Source organism: Cetorhinus maximus, chromosome 2 (assembly GCF_964194155.1).
Source record: "Cetorhinus maximus chromosome 2, sCetMax3.hap1.1, whole genome shotgun sequence".
NCBI classification, from domain to species: Eukaryota; Metazoa; Chordata; class Chondrichthyes; order Lamniformes; family Cetorhinidae; genus Cetorhinus; species Cetorhinus maximus.
In genome coordinates this window covers 28,851,208-28,867,318 of record NC_135880.1, presented here as the reverse complement: position 1 = coordinate 28,867,318, position 16,111 = coordinate 28,851,208, and the positions used below count along the sequence as shown (strand labels likewise).

General features: G+C 45.2%; 1 protein-coding gene across 1 annotated transcript in view; it reads left to right on the top strand.

The window, feature by feature from the left end:
• The window catches only part of LOC144689893 (uncharacterized), a 171,333-nt gene that overhangs the window by 125,445 nt on the left and 29,777 nt on the right, over window positions 1-16,111 (top strand). The window contains exons 23-24 of the mRNA XM_078557388.1: window positions 7,969-8,174; window positions 14,874-15,075. Of these exons, the coding sequence (XP_078413514.1) occupies window positions 7,969-8,174; window positions 14,874-15,075 (408 nt within the window). The remainder of the gene's footprint in view (window positions 1-7,968; window positions 8,175-14,873; window positions 15,076-16,111) is intronic.

The following is a 16,111-nucleotide window of genomic DNA, read 5'->3' as shown; positions in this document are numbered from 1 at the left end:
AGGGATATAGACAGGTTAAGTGAGTGGGCAAAAACTTGGCAGATGGAATATAATGTGGTAAAATGTGAGGTTATGCACTTTGGCAGGAAGAGTAGAGGAACCGAATATTATTTAGATGGAGAAAGACTGCAGAAGGCTGTAGCACAGAGGGATTTGGGAGTCCTTGTGCATGAATCCCAAAAAGCTAACATGCAAGTTCAACAGGTAATAGGGAAGACATATGGAATGTTGGCCTTTATTTCAAAGGGAATGTTTGTATTCATAACTCTACATCAAGGACAGCTAATTCTTTAATAACCTCTTTGGGCTGTGAATCAGACTTTGAACTTACAACTGCCCCACTGTGATAATGATAGTTGCGAAAGAGCGCACTGCTCCTTGAAACTAAGTGCTGTCTCAGGGAGATCAGTGAAAGTGCTACAAAGTTAAAAAATAGAAAAATTAAAAAATTATTGACATGACCCCCTCATGTGACAATGTCACACAAGATGCGATATGTTAATAAATATCACATAAAATGTATTAGTTTTTAAAAACGAACATGAAACCTCATCCCACCAGTGGATAAGGTTTCATGTATTACCAGGAGCCCGCTGGGGCTCTTGGCCTGCCCGCCAACCTTAAGGTTGGACGGGCAGGTCTTTAATTATCTTAATTACCCTGTCAATGGCCTCAATTGGCCATTGACAGGTTGGTGGGCGGACAGCCGATTTTGCTGTCCCCCCCCGCCTTCCTATAGATTTAAATGGACCGGGATGACATCGGGGGTTCCTCCCGATGTCATCCCATGTCATTTTCCCATCGGCGAGCGGGCCCCAACCCCAAATCGCTGATGGGAAAATTCTGCAGATAAAGTAGTAGAGGTCTACAGCACAGAAAAAGGCCCTTCGGCCCAAAGAGTCTGTGTCGGTCAAACAAGTACCTAACTATTCTAATCCCATTTTCCAGCACTAGGCCCATAGCCTTGTATGCCATGGCATCGCAAGTGCACATCCAAATACTTCTTAAATGTCATGAGGGTTTCTGCCTCTACCACCCTTTCAGGCAGTGAGTTCCAGATTCCCACCACCCTCTGGGTGAAAAAATTCTTCCTCACACCCCCTCTAAACCTTCTGCCCCTTACCTTAAATCTATGCCCCCTGGTTATTGATCCCTCCACCAAGGGGAAATGTTCCTTCCTGTCTACCTTATCTATGCCCCTCATAATATTATATATCTCAATCATGTCCCCCCTCAATCTCCTCTGCTCCAGGGAAAATAACCTCAATCTATCCAATCTCTCCTCATAACTAAAACTCTCCAGCCCAGGCAACATCCTGGTAAATCTCCTCTGCTCTCTCTCTAGTGCAATCACATCCTTCTTATAATGCGGATTCCAGAACTACATGCAATACTCTAGCTGTGGCATAACCAGCGTTTTATACAGTTCCAGCATAACCTCCCTGCTCCTATGTTCTATGCCTCGGCTAATAAAGGCAATTATCCCATATGCCTGCTTAACCACCTTATCTACCTGTCCCACTACCATAAAGGACTGGTGGGTATGCACACCAAGGTCCCTCTGACCCTCGGTGCTTCCCAGGATCCTACCATTCATCGTGTATTCCCGTGTATTGTTTGTCCTGCCCAAGTGCATCACCTCACACTTATCCGGATTAAATTCCATTTGCCACTGATCAGCCCATCTGACCAGCCCGTCTATATCCTCCTGTAACCTAAGGCTATCCTCCTCACTATTTACCACCCCACCAATTTTCATGTCATCCATGAACTTACTGATCAACCCTCCTACATTCAATTCTAAATCACTTATATATGCCACAAACAGCAAGGAACCCAACACCGATCCCAGTGAAACCCCACTGGACACAGGCATCCAGTCACAAAAATACCCCTTGACCATCATCCTCTGCTTCCTGCCACTCAGCCAATTCTGGATCCAATTTGCCAAATTGCCTTGGATCCCATGGGCTCTTACCTTCGTTATCAGTCTCATATGCGGGACCTTATCAAAAGTCTTGCTGAAGTCCAAGTAGACTACGTCAAATGCATTGCCCTCATCTACACACCTGGTCACCTCTTCGAAAAATTCAATCAAATTGGTCAGACATGACCTCCCCTTAACAAAACCATGCTGACTGTCCTTGATTAATCCCTGCCTCTCCAAGTGTAGATTAATTCTGTCCCTCAGAATTGCTTCCAATAGTTTTCCCACCACTGAGGTTAGACTAACTGGCCTGTCGTTCCCTGGTTTATCCCTTCCTTCCTTCCTTCTTGAATAACAGTACCACACTGGCTGTCCTCCAGTCCTCTGGCACCTTTCCTGTGGCCAGAGAGGTATTGAAAATTATTGCCAGTGCCCCTGCTATCTCCTCCCTTGCCTCACTCAACAGCCTGCTATACATTTCATCCAGGCCTGGAGATTTATCTACTTTTAAGCCTGCCAGACCACTTAGAACCTCCTCCCTTTCTATGCTAATTTCTTTAATTATATCACAGTCGTTCTGCCTGATTTCCAGACCCATGTTGTCCCTTTCACTTCTGAACACTGACACAAAGTATTCATTTAGAACCTTACCTACGTTTTCCAGCTCCACGCACAAATTACCACTATGGTCCTTAATGGGCCCTACTCTTTACCTGGTTATCCTCTTACTCTTAATGTGCTTGTAAAATAACTTTGGATTTTCCTTTATTTTATCTGTCAATGTTTTTTCATGCCCCCTTTTTGCTCTCCTAATTTCCTTTTTAAGATTCCCCCCTACATATTCTATACTCCTCTAAGGCTTCTGCTGTTTTGAGCCCTCGGTATCTGCCATAAGCCTCCCTTTTTCTCTTTATCCAATCCTGTATATCCCTCGACATCCAGGGTTCACTGGATTTGTTGGTCCCACCCTTTGTCCCCACCATTGTCTTTGAATATGTTGGCCCTGTATCCTCCCTATTTCCTTCTTGAATGATTCCCACTGCTCTGACGCAGATTTACCTAAAAGTAGCTTCTCCTAGTCCACTCTGGCCAAATCATATCTGATCTTATTAAAATCGGCCTTCCCCCAATTTAGAGCTCTGATTTCTGGCCCATCCTTGTCCTTTTCCATAACAACCTTGAATCTAATGGAGTTATGATCACTATCTGCAAAATGCTCCCCCACAGATGCCTCTACCACTTGCCCAGCTTTATCTCCCTAAAATTAAGTCCAGGACTGCCCCCTCTCTTGTAGGACCTTCTACATACTGGCTTAAAAGGCTCTCCTTGATGCATATTAAGAATTCTGCTCCCTCTAAACCCTATCACACTATGAGTAACCCAGTTAATGTTGGGAAAGTTGAAATCCCCTACTATTACTTCCCTATTATTTTTACACTTCTCTGAAATTTGCCAACAGATCTGCTCTTCTATTTCTCTCTGGCTGTTTGGGGGCCTATGGTCCGTTTTTTGTTTTTGAGTTCTATATGGCTTCATTTGAGGAGCCTTCTAAGATGTCATCCCTCCTTATTGCTGTAATTGATTCCTTGATCAATATTGTGATACCCCCTCTTTTACCTCCTTCCCTGTCTCGCCTGAAGACCCTATATCCTGGAATATTGAGCTGCCAATCCTGCCCCTTCTCAACCATGTCTCTGTGACAGCAATTACATCATACTTCCATGTGTTAATTTATGCCCTCAATTCATTTACCTTATTTGTCAGACTCCTTGCATTAAAATAAATACCATCCAACCTTGCTAAACTCCCTTGTGCCTTAACTGGCCTATAATTTCTATGCCTTCCAGACTCACTTGCTCTCTCTTCTAATTTTGGCTGTGCATCTCCCCCTGCTGAACCTCCTCCCAGGATCCTATTCCCCTGCCATGTTAGTTTAAACCCTCCCCAACAGCACTAGCAAACCTGCCGGCAAAGATGTTGGTCCCATTCCGGTTCAGGTGCAACCTGTCCGCCTTGCACAGGTCCCACCACCCCCAGAAATGGTCCCAATGTCCCAGAACTCTAAAGCCTTCCATTCTGCACCATCTCTCCAGCCACGCATTCATCTAGATTAGCCTCCTATTTCTATACTCACTAGCGCGTGACACCAGGAGTAATCCAGAGATTACTATCTTTGAGGTCCTGTTTTTTAATCTGCTTCCTAGCTCCCTAAATTCTGCTTGCCGGACCTCATCTCTCTTTCTACCTATGTCGCTGGTACCAATATGTACCATGATTTCTGTCTGTTTGCCCTCCCCCTTTAGAATGCCCTGCAGCTGTTCAGTGACATCCTTGACCCTGGCACCAGGGAGGCAACACACCATCCTGGAGTCACGTCTACAGCCGCAGAAATGCCTGTCTGTTCCCCTTACTATCGAGTTTCCTACCACTATTGCTCTTCCCCTCTTTTTCCACACCTCCCATCCCCAACCCGTGCAGCTGAGCCACTCATGGTGCCAGGAGCATGGCTGCACTCCCCAGAGGAACCGTCACTCTCACCATTTTCCAACACATAAAAACGGTTCTCGATCATGATGCACCCTGGGGATTTCCTGACTACCTGCCTGACACCTTTCTTCTGACTTATGGTCACCCATTCCCTCTTTGTCTGCACTTACGTAAGCTGTGGGGTGACCACATCTAAAAATGTGCTATCCATGAAACTCTCAGCCTTGTGGACGTGCCTCAATGCCTCCAGCTGCCGCTCAAGCTCCGAAACTCAGAGCTCAAGTAGCTGCAGCTGGTGGCACTTCCTGCACACCTGGTCGGTCAGAGCACAAGGAGCGTCTAGGACTTCCCACATGTTCCAGGCGGTACATAACATGGGACTGAGCTGCCCTGACATGCCTCTAGTTGAAAAAAACCCACTTACTTTAAATAAAATACAGTAAAAAAACATTAAATTTGAATCTTAACAGCTGAAAAGTCAAGTCCCTACTTATAATGCAAATTTCAAACCCAACCTATTTATTCGTACATTCAAGTTCACCATAGCCTCTCATTACAAATGCATGCATTGAGCTCCTTTACCTTTCACCTATTTACTCCCAAAGACAAGTTGTCTTTACTAACCTTCCCCCAATTTAATTCAACACATACTCTCACTGACAGCCTTCTTTACAGAATACCACCATATTCCCAAAAATATTTTTTGAAAACATCCATCTTCACACTGGCCATTAAAATAACTTGACTGCTGACAGTTCTCCACGAGCATTAATGATTTCTCAAAAATTCGTAGCTCCCACACTGCAGGATAAAGCCCTTGGTGCAGCGAAAATGGGATCTGTTTGTACTCAGTACTGAGTTCAAATCGGCCTGCTTTGTTCAGGTTCCCCATATGTGGAGTCATGTCCACCCCTAATACCCTCACCACCGAAAATGGTTTCTGCCGGAAATTGGGGTGGGACTTCTGGAACCAGGGTCCACCCACCATTTTGAATACGTCACGACTCTGCAAAAATCCAGGCTAAAGAGTCAGTGGTAGAGGTGGCTGCAGAGATAGTGGATGCATTATTTGTGATCTTCCAAAATTCCCTAAATTCAGGAAAGGTCCCAGTGGATTGGAAGGTAACAAATGTTAAAACACTATTCACGAAATGAGTGATAGAGAAATAAGGCCCTGCAGGCTTGTTAGCCTGAAATCATGGGGAAACTCCTGAACTACATTATTAAGAAAATAGTAACAGGTATATAGAAAATCATAAAATGATTATGCCAAGTCAGCACTGTTTTATGAAGAGAAGTTGTGTTTTACAAATGTAGCTAGCAGAATAGATAAAGGGGAAACAAGTTGATGCAGTATATTTGGATTTTCAAAAGGCACTTAATTACATGCCAAATGAAGGGATGTTAATAAAGGATAAGGGCTCATGGGGTTGGGGTAATATATTAGCATGGATAGAGGTTAAACGACAAACAGAAAGTAGGAATAAATTAATCATTTTCAAGTTGGCAGGTTGTAACTAGTGTGGTGCTGCAAGAATCAAATCTAGGGCCTCAGCAATTTGCAATCTATATTAGTGACTTGGATGAAGGAACGGATTGTAATGTATCCAAGTTTGCTGATGATACAAAGCTAGGTGGGAACATAAGCTGTGAGGAGCACACAAAATGACCTCAATTGGATAGTGACAGGTTAAGTGAGTGGGCAAGAAGGTGGCAGATGTAATATTGTGGAGAAATATATAGTTATTCACTTTGGTGGGAAGAATAGAAAAACATAATATTTCTTAAATGTTGAAAAACTTTTAAATGTAACTTTATAAAAGAAACTTTTAAACTTTTAGCCATATAAATACCGTGGCTTCAAAAGCAGGTCAGAGAATTCTGTGGCGGGTAACTCACCTCCTGACTCCCCAAAGCCTGTCCACCATCTACAAGGCTCAAGTCAGGAGTGGGATGGAATGCTCCCCATTTCACTGGATGAATGCAGCTCCCACAACACTCAAGAAGCTTCACACTATCCAGGACAGAGCAGCCTGTTTGACTGGCACCCCATCCAGTGCCTTGAAAATTCACTCCGTCCATCAGTGACTCACAGTGGCAGCAGTGTGTACCATCTACAAGATGCACTGCAGCGAGGCTTCTTCGACAGCACCTTCCAAACCCGCAACCTCTAACACCTCAAACGACAAGGGCAGCAGATGCATGGGAGTACCACCACCTTCAAGTTCCCCTCCAAGCCACACACCATCCTGACTACGAACTATATCATCATTCTTTCACTGTCACTGAGTCAAAATCCTGAAACTCTCTTCCTAACAGCACTGCGGGTATACCAACACTGCATGGACTGCAGCGGTTCAAGAAGGTGGTTGACCACCACCCTCTCAAGGGCAATTTGTGATGGGCAATAACTGCTGGCCTAGCCAGTGAAGCCCAAACCTCGTGAAAGAATAGAAGAGAATGTTAGTGTTCAGAGGAAAGTTAATTTTTTTAAATTCATTGATGGGATGTGGGCTTCACTGGCTGGGCCAGCATTAATTGCCCATCCCTAGTTGCCCTTGAGAAGGTGGTGGTGAGCTGCCTTCTTGAGCCGCTGCAGTGCATGTGGTGTGGGTACACCCACAGTGCTGTTAGGAAGGAAGTTCCAGGATTTTGACCCAGTGACAGTGAGGGAACGGCGATATATTTCCAAGTCAGGATGGTGAGTGACTTAGAGGGGAACTTCCAGGTGGCGGTGTTCCCATCCATCTGCTGCCCTTGTCCTTCTCGATGGTAATGGTCATGAGTTTGGAAGGTGCTGTCGAAGGAGCCTTGGTGAATTCCTGCAGTGCACCTTGTAGATGGTACATACTGCTGCTACTGTGCATTGGTGGTGGAGGGAGTAAATGTTTGCGGATGTGGTGCGAATCAAGCTTTGTCCTGGACAGTGTCAAGACTTTTTGAGTGTTGTGGGAGCTGCACTCATCCAGGCAAGTGGGGAATATTCCATCACACTCCTGGTTTGTGCCCGCCGACAACTAAGAGGGCGATTTCACCCCCAATCGGGTACGTCCACCTGATCAACGTAAAAATTCAGCCCCTGGAATACTTGGTACAGTTTTGGTCTTTGTATTCAAGGAAGGCTATACTTGCTGTAGAGGCAATGCAATGAGGGGTTCAGCAGATTAATTCCTGGGGTGATTTCATTGAAACATATAAAATTCTGAGAAGGCTTGATGGTAAAATCCTGACCGAGGAGCCTGTAACGAGGGGTCATAGTCACATGATAAGGAGTTGGCTTTTTAGGACATGAGGAGATGAGGAGAAGTATCTTCACTCAGAGGGTTGTGAATCTTTGAAATTCTCTATCAAAGAGCGCTGTAGATGCTGGTTAAGTATATTGAAGGCTGAGATAAAATTCTGGATATTAAGGGAACCAAGGGCTCTTGGGATAAAGCAGGGAAGTGGGGTTGAGGTGGAAAATCAGACATGATCTCATTGAGTGGTGGAGCAGGCTTGAAGGGTGGTATGGCGTATGCCTGCTCCTATTTTTGGTTTTATGGGAGCCCTTTCAGGATACCAAGTTGAATAATGGATATCTCAATATTTCAGGGTCATGCCTTGACCTGCATTTCTGCCTGGCAGCCTGTCGTGGAGAGAACTTCCTGCGGGTGTGGAACTTGGCTTCCAAGATCAATGATCAATCATTGAGTATCAGCGTGAATAATATGAAGAACATTGAAGGGATTGAGGAAATTACACCTATGAAGAGCTATCCCAGGTAAAGTTACTGCACCTGCCATTGGATTCATTGATGAACTGATTGTTTTTTTTAATTTTACAAAATGGCTTTTTGTTGTGGAATTGTTCCACTCCACATTGGAGGTGGGAATGTGAAAAGAATGTTTCGTCTCTGAATCCCTCCAAAGAGATTTCCACACTGCAAAAATACCAAAGTCATAAATAACATCCTATGTGACAGTGACAAAGGTAAACTGTCCCTCCTTGTCCTTCTCAACCTGTCTGCAGTTGACTACACCATCCTCCTCCAATGCCTTTCCACCATCATCCAGGTGGGACTGCACTCACCTGGTTCCATTCTTAGCTGGCCTGCCGATGCCACAGAATCACCTGCAATGGTTTCTGTTCCCACTCTTGCACTGTTATCCCTGGAGTCCCCCAGAGATCTATTCTTGGCTCCCCTCCTATTTCTTTTCCACAAGCTGCCCCTCAGCAGCATCATCCAAAAACACAGCAGGCTTAATTGTAGTTGCAATGCCCTGCTCCTGATGCCGAGCTGAATTCCAGATGGGGAACCTGGAAGTGGCCATGGTGGGACCCTGAAGGAGATTATCAGCCAATTGAGGGGTTGCCTCTGGGAACCCCATCCACTTAAGGATGGTGGATGGGCTCCACAGGTGGGAAAGCCAATGGGAGTGCCCAAGTCTCTGGATGGCCGGCAACGCCAGCTGGGGAAATTCTTGCTTCCAAACCTGTCTCATCCTTATTTTCAGATCCCTCCATGGCCTTGCTTCTCCCTATCTCTGTAATCTCCTCCAGTTCTACAACCCTCTGAGATATCTGCATTCCTCCAATTCTGGCCTCTTGAGCGTCCCTAATTACAATTGCTCCAGCATTGTCCACTATCAGCTGCCAAGGCCTTAAACCCCTATGTTTTCTCTCCTCCTTAAGGACACTCCTTAAAATCTAGCTCTTTGACCAAGCTTTTAGTTGTCTGCGCTAATATCTCCCAATGTGGCTCAGTGTTGAATTTTGTTTGATAATGTTCCTGTGAAGTGGGATGTTTTATTAAGTTAAAGGTGTTATATGATTTTGGTCATTGTTGAAACAAAGTGCATGTTGGAAATCTAAATTAAAACAGAAATGCTGGAATCTACAGGTATTTGAGCATTTACATGAATGTTTTAGATGTCTTCTGCTTTTGGCCTGGGGACCTCATGGTTGTTTCAGTGGACTGACAGGAAACTACTTAATCCTTGGGATATAGATTGGGAGAGCAGCCCTATAATTGCAAAGTGCCCGCCCCTACCATAGCAATCCTTTCTACTCTCCCTCCTCTTTTAAGATGCTCCTTAAAACATACATCTTTGGACAAGTTTTTGGTCATCTGTCCTTAGGTCTCCTTCTTTGGCTCGGTGTCAATGTTTTGACTGATTGCACTCTGATAAAGCATCTAGGGATGTTTTACTTTGTGCTGTTAGGAAGGGATATTCCCATCTATCTGCTGCCCTTGTCCTTCTAGGTGCAAGTGGTCGTGGGTTTGGAAGGTGCTGTTGAAGGAGCCTTGGTGAATTCCTGCAGTGCTGGGTTGAATTTGTCCTGCTTTTTGTGTACAGGACATACCTGGGCAATTTTCCACATAGCCGGGTAGATGCCAGTGTTGTAGCTGTACTGGAACAGCTTGTCTAGGGGCACGGCAAGTTCTGGAGCACAAGTCCTCAGTACTATTGCTGGAATGTTGTCAGGCCTCATAGCCTTTGCAGTATCCAGTGCCTTCAGCCGTTTTTTGATATCACGGGGAGTGAATCAAATTGGCTGAAGAGTGGCATCTGTGAAGCTGGGGACCTCCAGAGGAGGCCGAGATGGATCATCCACTCAGCATTTCTGGCTGAAGATTGTAGCAAATGCTTTGACCTTATCTTTTGCACTGATGTGCTGGGCTCCTCCAGCATTGAGGATGGGGATATTTGTGGAGCCTCCTCCTCCAATGAGTTGTTTAATTGTCCACCACCATTCAAGAGTGGATGTGACAGGACTGCAGAGCTTAGATCTGATCCGTTGCTTGTGGGATCGCTAAGCCCTGTCTCTCACTTGCTGCTTATGCTATTAGGCGTGCAAGTAGTCCTGTGTTATAGCTTCACCAGGTTGACACCTTATATTTAGGTGTGCCTGGTTCTGCTCCTGGCATGCCCTCCTGCACTCTTCATTGAACCAGGGTTGATCCCCTGGCTTGATGGTAATGGTAGAGTGGGGGATATGCCGGGCCATGAGGTTACAGGTTGTGGTTGAGTACAATTCTGCTGCTGTTGATGGCCCACAGCGCCTCATGAATGCACAGTCTTGAGTTGCTAGACCTGTTCGAAGTCTATCCCATTTAGCACGGTGGTAGTGCCACACAACACGATGGAGGATATCCTCAATATGAAGGTGGGACTTCGTCTCCACAACGACTGAGTGGTGGTCACTCCTACTGATACTGTCATGGACAGATGCATCTGCGGCAGGCAGGTTGGTAAGGATGAGGTCAAGTATTTTTTTCCTCTTGTTGGTTCCCTCACCACCTGCAGCAGACCCAGTCTAGCAGCTATGTCATTTAGCACAGTGGAAGTGCCAAACCGTGCCAAAAGGGCCATCTGTTACTTGTTCCATGTTGTTCTTTCACAGGGAGGTTACTCTTGTTCTGCTATTAACACATTCTGCTTTCTTACCTTTATGCCACTATCAGCACCTCCTTTTGCCTTTACCACTACCATTAACACTCCCTTTCTCTTTTTGTCCATGATATCTTTGCCAATCTCTCCTTAGCCCCCAGCTCTCGCTGGCCTTCTATCTAGCTTCATCTACTCCACCCTCCCCTTAAACAGGCTAAATCTCATCACATTTCTACTTCTCTTTAGGTCTGATGAAGAGTCATACGGACTCTAGACATTAACTCCGTTTCTCACTCCACAGATGCTGTCAGACCTGCTGAGATTTTCCAGCATTTTCTGTTTTTATTTCAGATTTCCAGCATCCACAATGTTTTGCTTTTATCTTAGTATTCAGTTCACTGCCACTTCATTTCCAGGAATGCATATCTTGTAGAAGTACTGCTTTTCTCTCCAACAGGATTTCCGTCTCTTTCGCCCTGTTCATCTTCATTGCTTTCCATTTCCCTCCTGGTGTTTGACAAAGTGTTTACCTAAACTTGCTTTCACAGCTGTATTTCTTCCTCAGCAACTGCCATTATCTCCGACTTACCCCATGTGGATTCTGACTGAAGTTCCATCCCTCATGTTTCGAATCCACAGAGGAATACAGATATCTCCGGGACATACAATATCCCTTGGACTACTGTTCTCACCGCATACTGAGATCCACATTCAGTGCCATGCGCCGCCATATGAACACACTCGACCTCTCCCTCCAACAGAACCGACTCACCCTATCTCAAAGCTGTCCTTGTCCCCAGTTTCATTTTATTTGTTTCATCCGATGCCTTTCTTCGGTACCTCAATGACTGTTTTGGTGCCGCTACATGCTCTCGTCTTGGCCTGCAAAACCTTATCAATCTTACTTCCAATTTCCACCCTCTATCACCTTTACATGGTCCAGTTCCGACACTTCCCTTCCCTTCCTTGACCTCTCTGTCTCTATTTCTGGTGATAGACTGTCCACCAATAAGCATTACAAGCCCACCGACTCCCATAGCTACCTCGACTACTGCTCCTCATACCCTGCTTCCTGTAAGGACTCGATCCCATTCTCTCAGTTCCTTCGCCTCCGTCACATCTGTTCCGATGATGCCACTTTCCAAAACGACGCTTCTGACATGTCTCCCTTCTTCCTTAACTAAGGTTTCCCACCCACTGTGGTTGACAGGGCCCTCAACTGTGTCCAACACATCCCCCGCGCCTCTGCCCTCACACCTTCCCCTCCCCCCCCAGAACCATGAGAGTGTCCCCCTTGTCCTCACTTTTCACCTCACCAGCCTCTGCATTCAAAGGATCGTCCTCACCATCTAAAGGTGATAGAGGGTGGAAATTGGAAGCAAAATTGATAAATTTTTCCAGGCCCAGATGAGAGCATGCAGCGGCACTGAAACAGTCATCGATGTACCAAAGAAAAGCATCAGATGAAATGAAGAATAAAATGAAACTGGGGACAAGGACAGCTTTGAGATAGGATGAGTTGGTGCTGCTGGGGGATCCATTTCTGCCAAATCCAGCACGATGCCACATCTTCCCCTCCCCCCAGTTAGCATTCCGTAGGGACTGTTCCCTCTGGGATACTCTGGTCCACTCCTCCATCACTCCCAATGCCTCACCTCCTTCCCACGGCACCTTCCCATGCAATTGCAGGAGGTGCAACACCTGCCCCTTTACTTCCCCCCCCCCTCACCCTCCAAGGGCCCAAACACTCCTTTCAGGTGAAGCAGCACTTCATTTGCACCTCCTTCAATTTGTTCTACTGCATTCGCTGCTCCCAATGTGGTCTCCTCTACATTGGGGAGACCAAACGCAGACTGGGTGACCACTTTGCAGAACACCTTCGCTCTGTCTGCAAGCATGACCCAGACCTCCCTGTCGCTTGCCATTTCAACACACCACCCTGCTCTCATGCCCACATGTCCGTCCTCAGCCTGCTGCATTGTTCCAGTGAAATCCAACGCAAACTGGAGGAACAGTACCTCATCTTCCGACTAGGCACTTTACAGCCTTCCGGCCTTAACATTGAGTTCAACAACTTCATACCATGAACTCGCTCCTCTAGCTTCACCCCTTTTTTAATCCCTTTTTAAAAAATTTATTTTTATCTTTTATTAACTTATTTCATTTTTATTCATTTATTCATTGTTTTATCCCCTTTTTAAAATCCCTTATTCAATCCCTTTTCCCCAACCACCACCCCCTCCCCCCACCCCACCCCCAAAAGGGCCATTGGTTACTTGTTCCATGTTGTTCTTTCACAGAGTGCTTACCCTTGTTCTGCAATTAACACATTCTGCTTTCTTACCTTTATGCCACTAACAGCACCTCCTTTTGCCCTCACCACTACCATTAACACTCCCTTTGTCTTTTTGTTCATGACGCGTTTGTCAATCTCTCCTTAGCCCCCACCTATCGCTGGCCTTCTATCCAGCTTCACCTGCTCCACTCCCTTAAACAGTATAAATTTCATCACATTTCTACTTTGCTTTAACACTGAAGAAGGGTCATACAGACTCGAAATGTTAAGTCTGTTTCTCCCTTCACAGATGTTGTCAGACCTGCTGAGTTTTTCCAGCATTTTCTGTTTTTAATACTAGCAGCTATGTCCTCGGCCAGCTCGGTCAGTAGTGGTGCTACTGAGCCACTCTTGGTGAATGAAATTGAAGCCCCTCACCCAGAGTATATTCTGTGCCTTTGCCACCCTCGGTGCTTCCTCCAAGCGGTGTTCAACATGGAGGAACACTGATTCATCAGCTAAGGGAGAGCGTTACATGGTAATCAACTTTTTTTTAATTCATTCACGGGATGTGGGCTTCACTGGCTGGGCCTGCATTTATTGTCCATTCCTAGTTGCCCTTGAGAAGGTGGTTGTGAGCTGCCTTCTTGAACCACTGCAGTCCATGTGGTGTAGGTTTCCTTGATGCAGGTTTCCTTGCCCATGTTTGACCTGATGCCATGAGACTTCATGGGGTCCAGAGTCAATGTTGATGACTCCCAGGGCAACTCCCTCCCGACTGTACACCACTGTGCCGCCACTTCTGATGGATCTGTCCTTCCGGTGGGACAACACATACCCAGGATGGTGATGGTTGTGTCTGGGAAATTATCTATAAGTTATGATTCCGTGAGGATGACTATATCAGGCTGTTGCTTGACTAGTCTGTGAGACAGACTGTCCCAATTTTGGCACTAGCCTCCAGATGTTAGTAAGGAGAACTTTACAGGGTCGACAAGGCTAAGTTTGCCATTGTTGTTTCTGGTGCCCAGGTCGATACCGGGTGGTCCGTCCGGTTTCATTCCATTTTTGAAACTTTATAGCAGTTTGATACAACTGAGTGGCTTGCTAGGCCATTGCAGGGGGCAGTTAAGAGTCAACCACATTGCTGTGGGTCTAGAGTCACATGTAGGCCAGACCAGATAAGGATTGCAGATTTCCTTCCCTGAAGGGCATTAGTGAACCAGATGGGTTTTCACAACAATCGACAATGGTTTCCTGGTCATCATTAGACTTTAATTACAGTATTTTTTATTGAATTCAAATTCCACCAACTGTCATTGTGCAAACATTCTGACCTGATGATGAAGGGAAGGTCATTGATGAAGCAGCTGAGGATGGTTGGACCTAGGAGATAAGTGGCCCTGGGCAGAGCCCAGACTTAGCATCCATGAGCACATTATTGCTAAGCCAGTGCTGATTGATAGCACTGTTGACGACATCTTTCATCACTTTGCTGATGATCGAGAGGAGGCTGATGGGTGGCAATTGGCCTGGTTGTATTTGCCTTGCTTTTTGTGGACAGATATACCTGGGTAATTTTCCACATTGCCAGGTAGATGCCCATGTTGTAGCTGTACTGGAACAGCTTTGTGAATAGATCCTCGAATATACAACAGGGAGAACGGAACCTATCTATAATTTTTACCTCCATGCAGAAGCATAAAATAACACTTGATTTTTTAAAAGAAGGAAGTAAAACAGGTTCTGCAACTAATAGCTATTACTGATTTGATTAAGTTGTTTCAAGATGTTATTTCACTTTTTATTATAGGTATGTAGTGTGCATGAGTTTAAATGCCGAAGTTATATCCGTCTGGAACATAATAAAATCCAAGTATAAAGGACGAGCAGTCAAGTTGGAACGTGGGCTGGTTGAAAGTACAAACACTGTACTGGTGAGGGATATGGAACTCTACATCCTTTCAGATAAGGGCACAGCTACTTTCACGGAAGCACCAAGGCCCATTTTTCAGGTAATTTACTCTCTTTGTCTGTTATAATGTAAAATTATATACAATATCAGCCTGGACCGCATGTAAAATATTACAGCTTATTGTAACTCTCAGTGGTTAGAATTTGACTTTGGCAATAGTATAAAACTGGTGAAAGCGAGTCGGCAGCCGGTCTTCCATCTCATCCAATATTCATTTCCACTGATTTCACTGGAAATGAAAATGGAAAAAGATGTAGAAAGGGTATCAATGTGACATCCAGATGCAGCTTGCCACATTTGGCCAAGGAAAATGGGCTGGAGGGGTGGGAAAGGGCTTGTGGAGAGTATGGACCCCAGGTCAGCATTGGCTCAGGTTATTTTTGTGATTGCTGGAGCTTGTGATACCCTGGTGGTCCTCTGGGGGCCCACATAAATAATCCAAGACATACCTTTGCAGGACATCTTCTCTTTCATCACCTGCTGAACTGGTCAAAGCCTGCACTGCATGTTTCTGTCTATTGTAAAGGAAATATTACTTTTTCCTAATATTACTGTGGGATACTTTAAAGCAGGCTTGTGGGGCTGTGGTGTATGGTTAATTTAATTAAACTAAAGACGGTCAGACTGCAAGGTTTGAATCATCAAAGGGGTTAAGTGTAAAACGGGCATTTTAAAATGGAGATGGGTGAGCTAAGAAGAAGCCCCAGTAGATGCAGTGTGAATGGAATTTGCCTTTGAGAGGTTGTTTGATTTTCAAATGGACGTGATAAGATGTTTTACAACTGGCAAGATAAATAAGGCAAAGTTATTAAGTTTATTTTTCCTGAAATGGCTGGCCATAAGATGTTTATATTCTGGGAAAAGTAACTTCCAAAGCAAGGGTGAAACAATGGGATTTACAAATCAAAAGGGAGAAAATATATTTAAAGAAAGATGGAAAGCTGTGTGGTGAGTGTATCTGTGAGATCTTGAGAGGTGGACTGTATGAAATAGACCTGTGAAAAAACAGCTTCTAGCCACCCCAGAGAAGTGCTCATTTGGTCCAGAGAGCAAGGTTTTGTTAAAAGCCTTGGAAT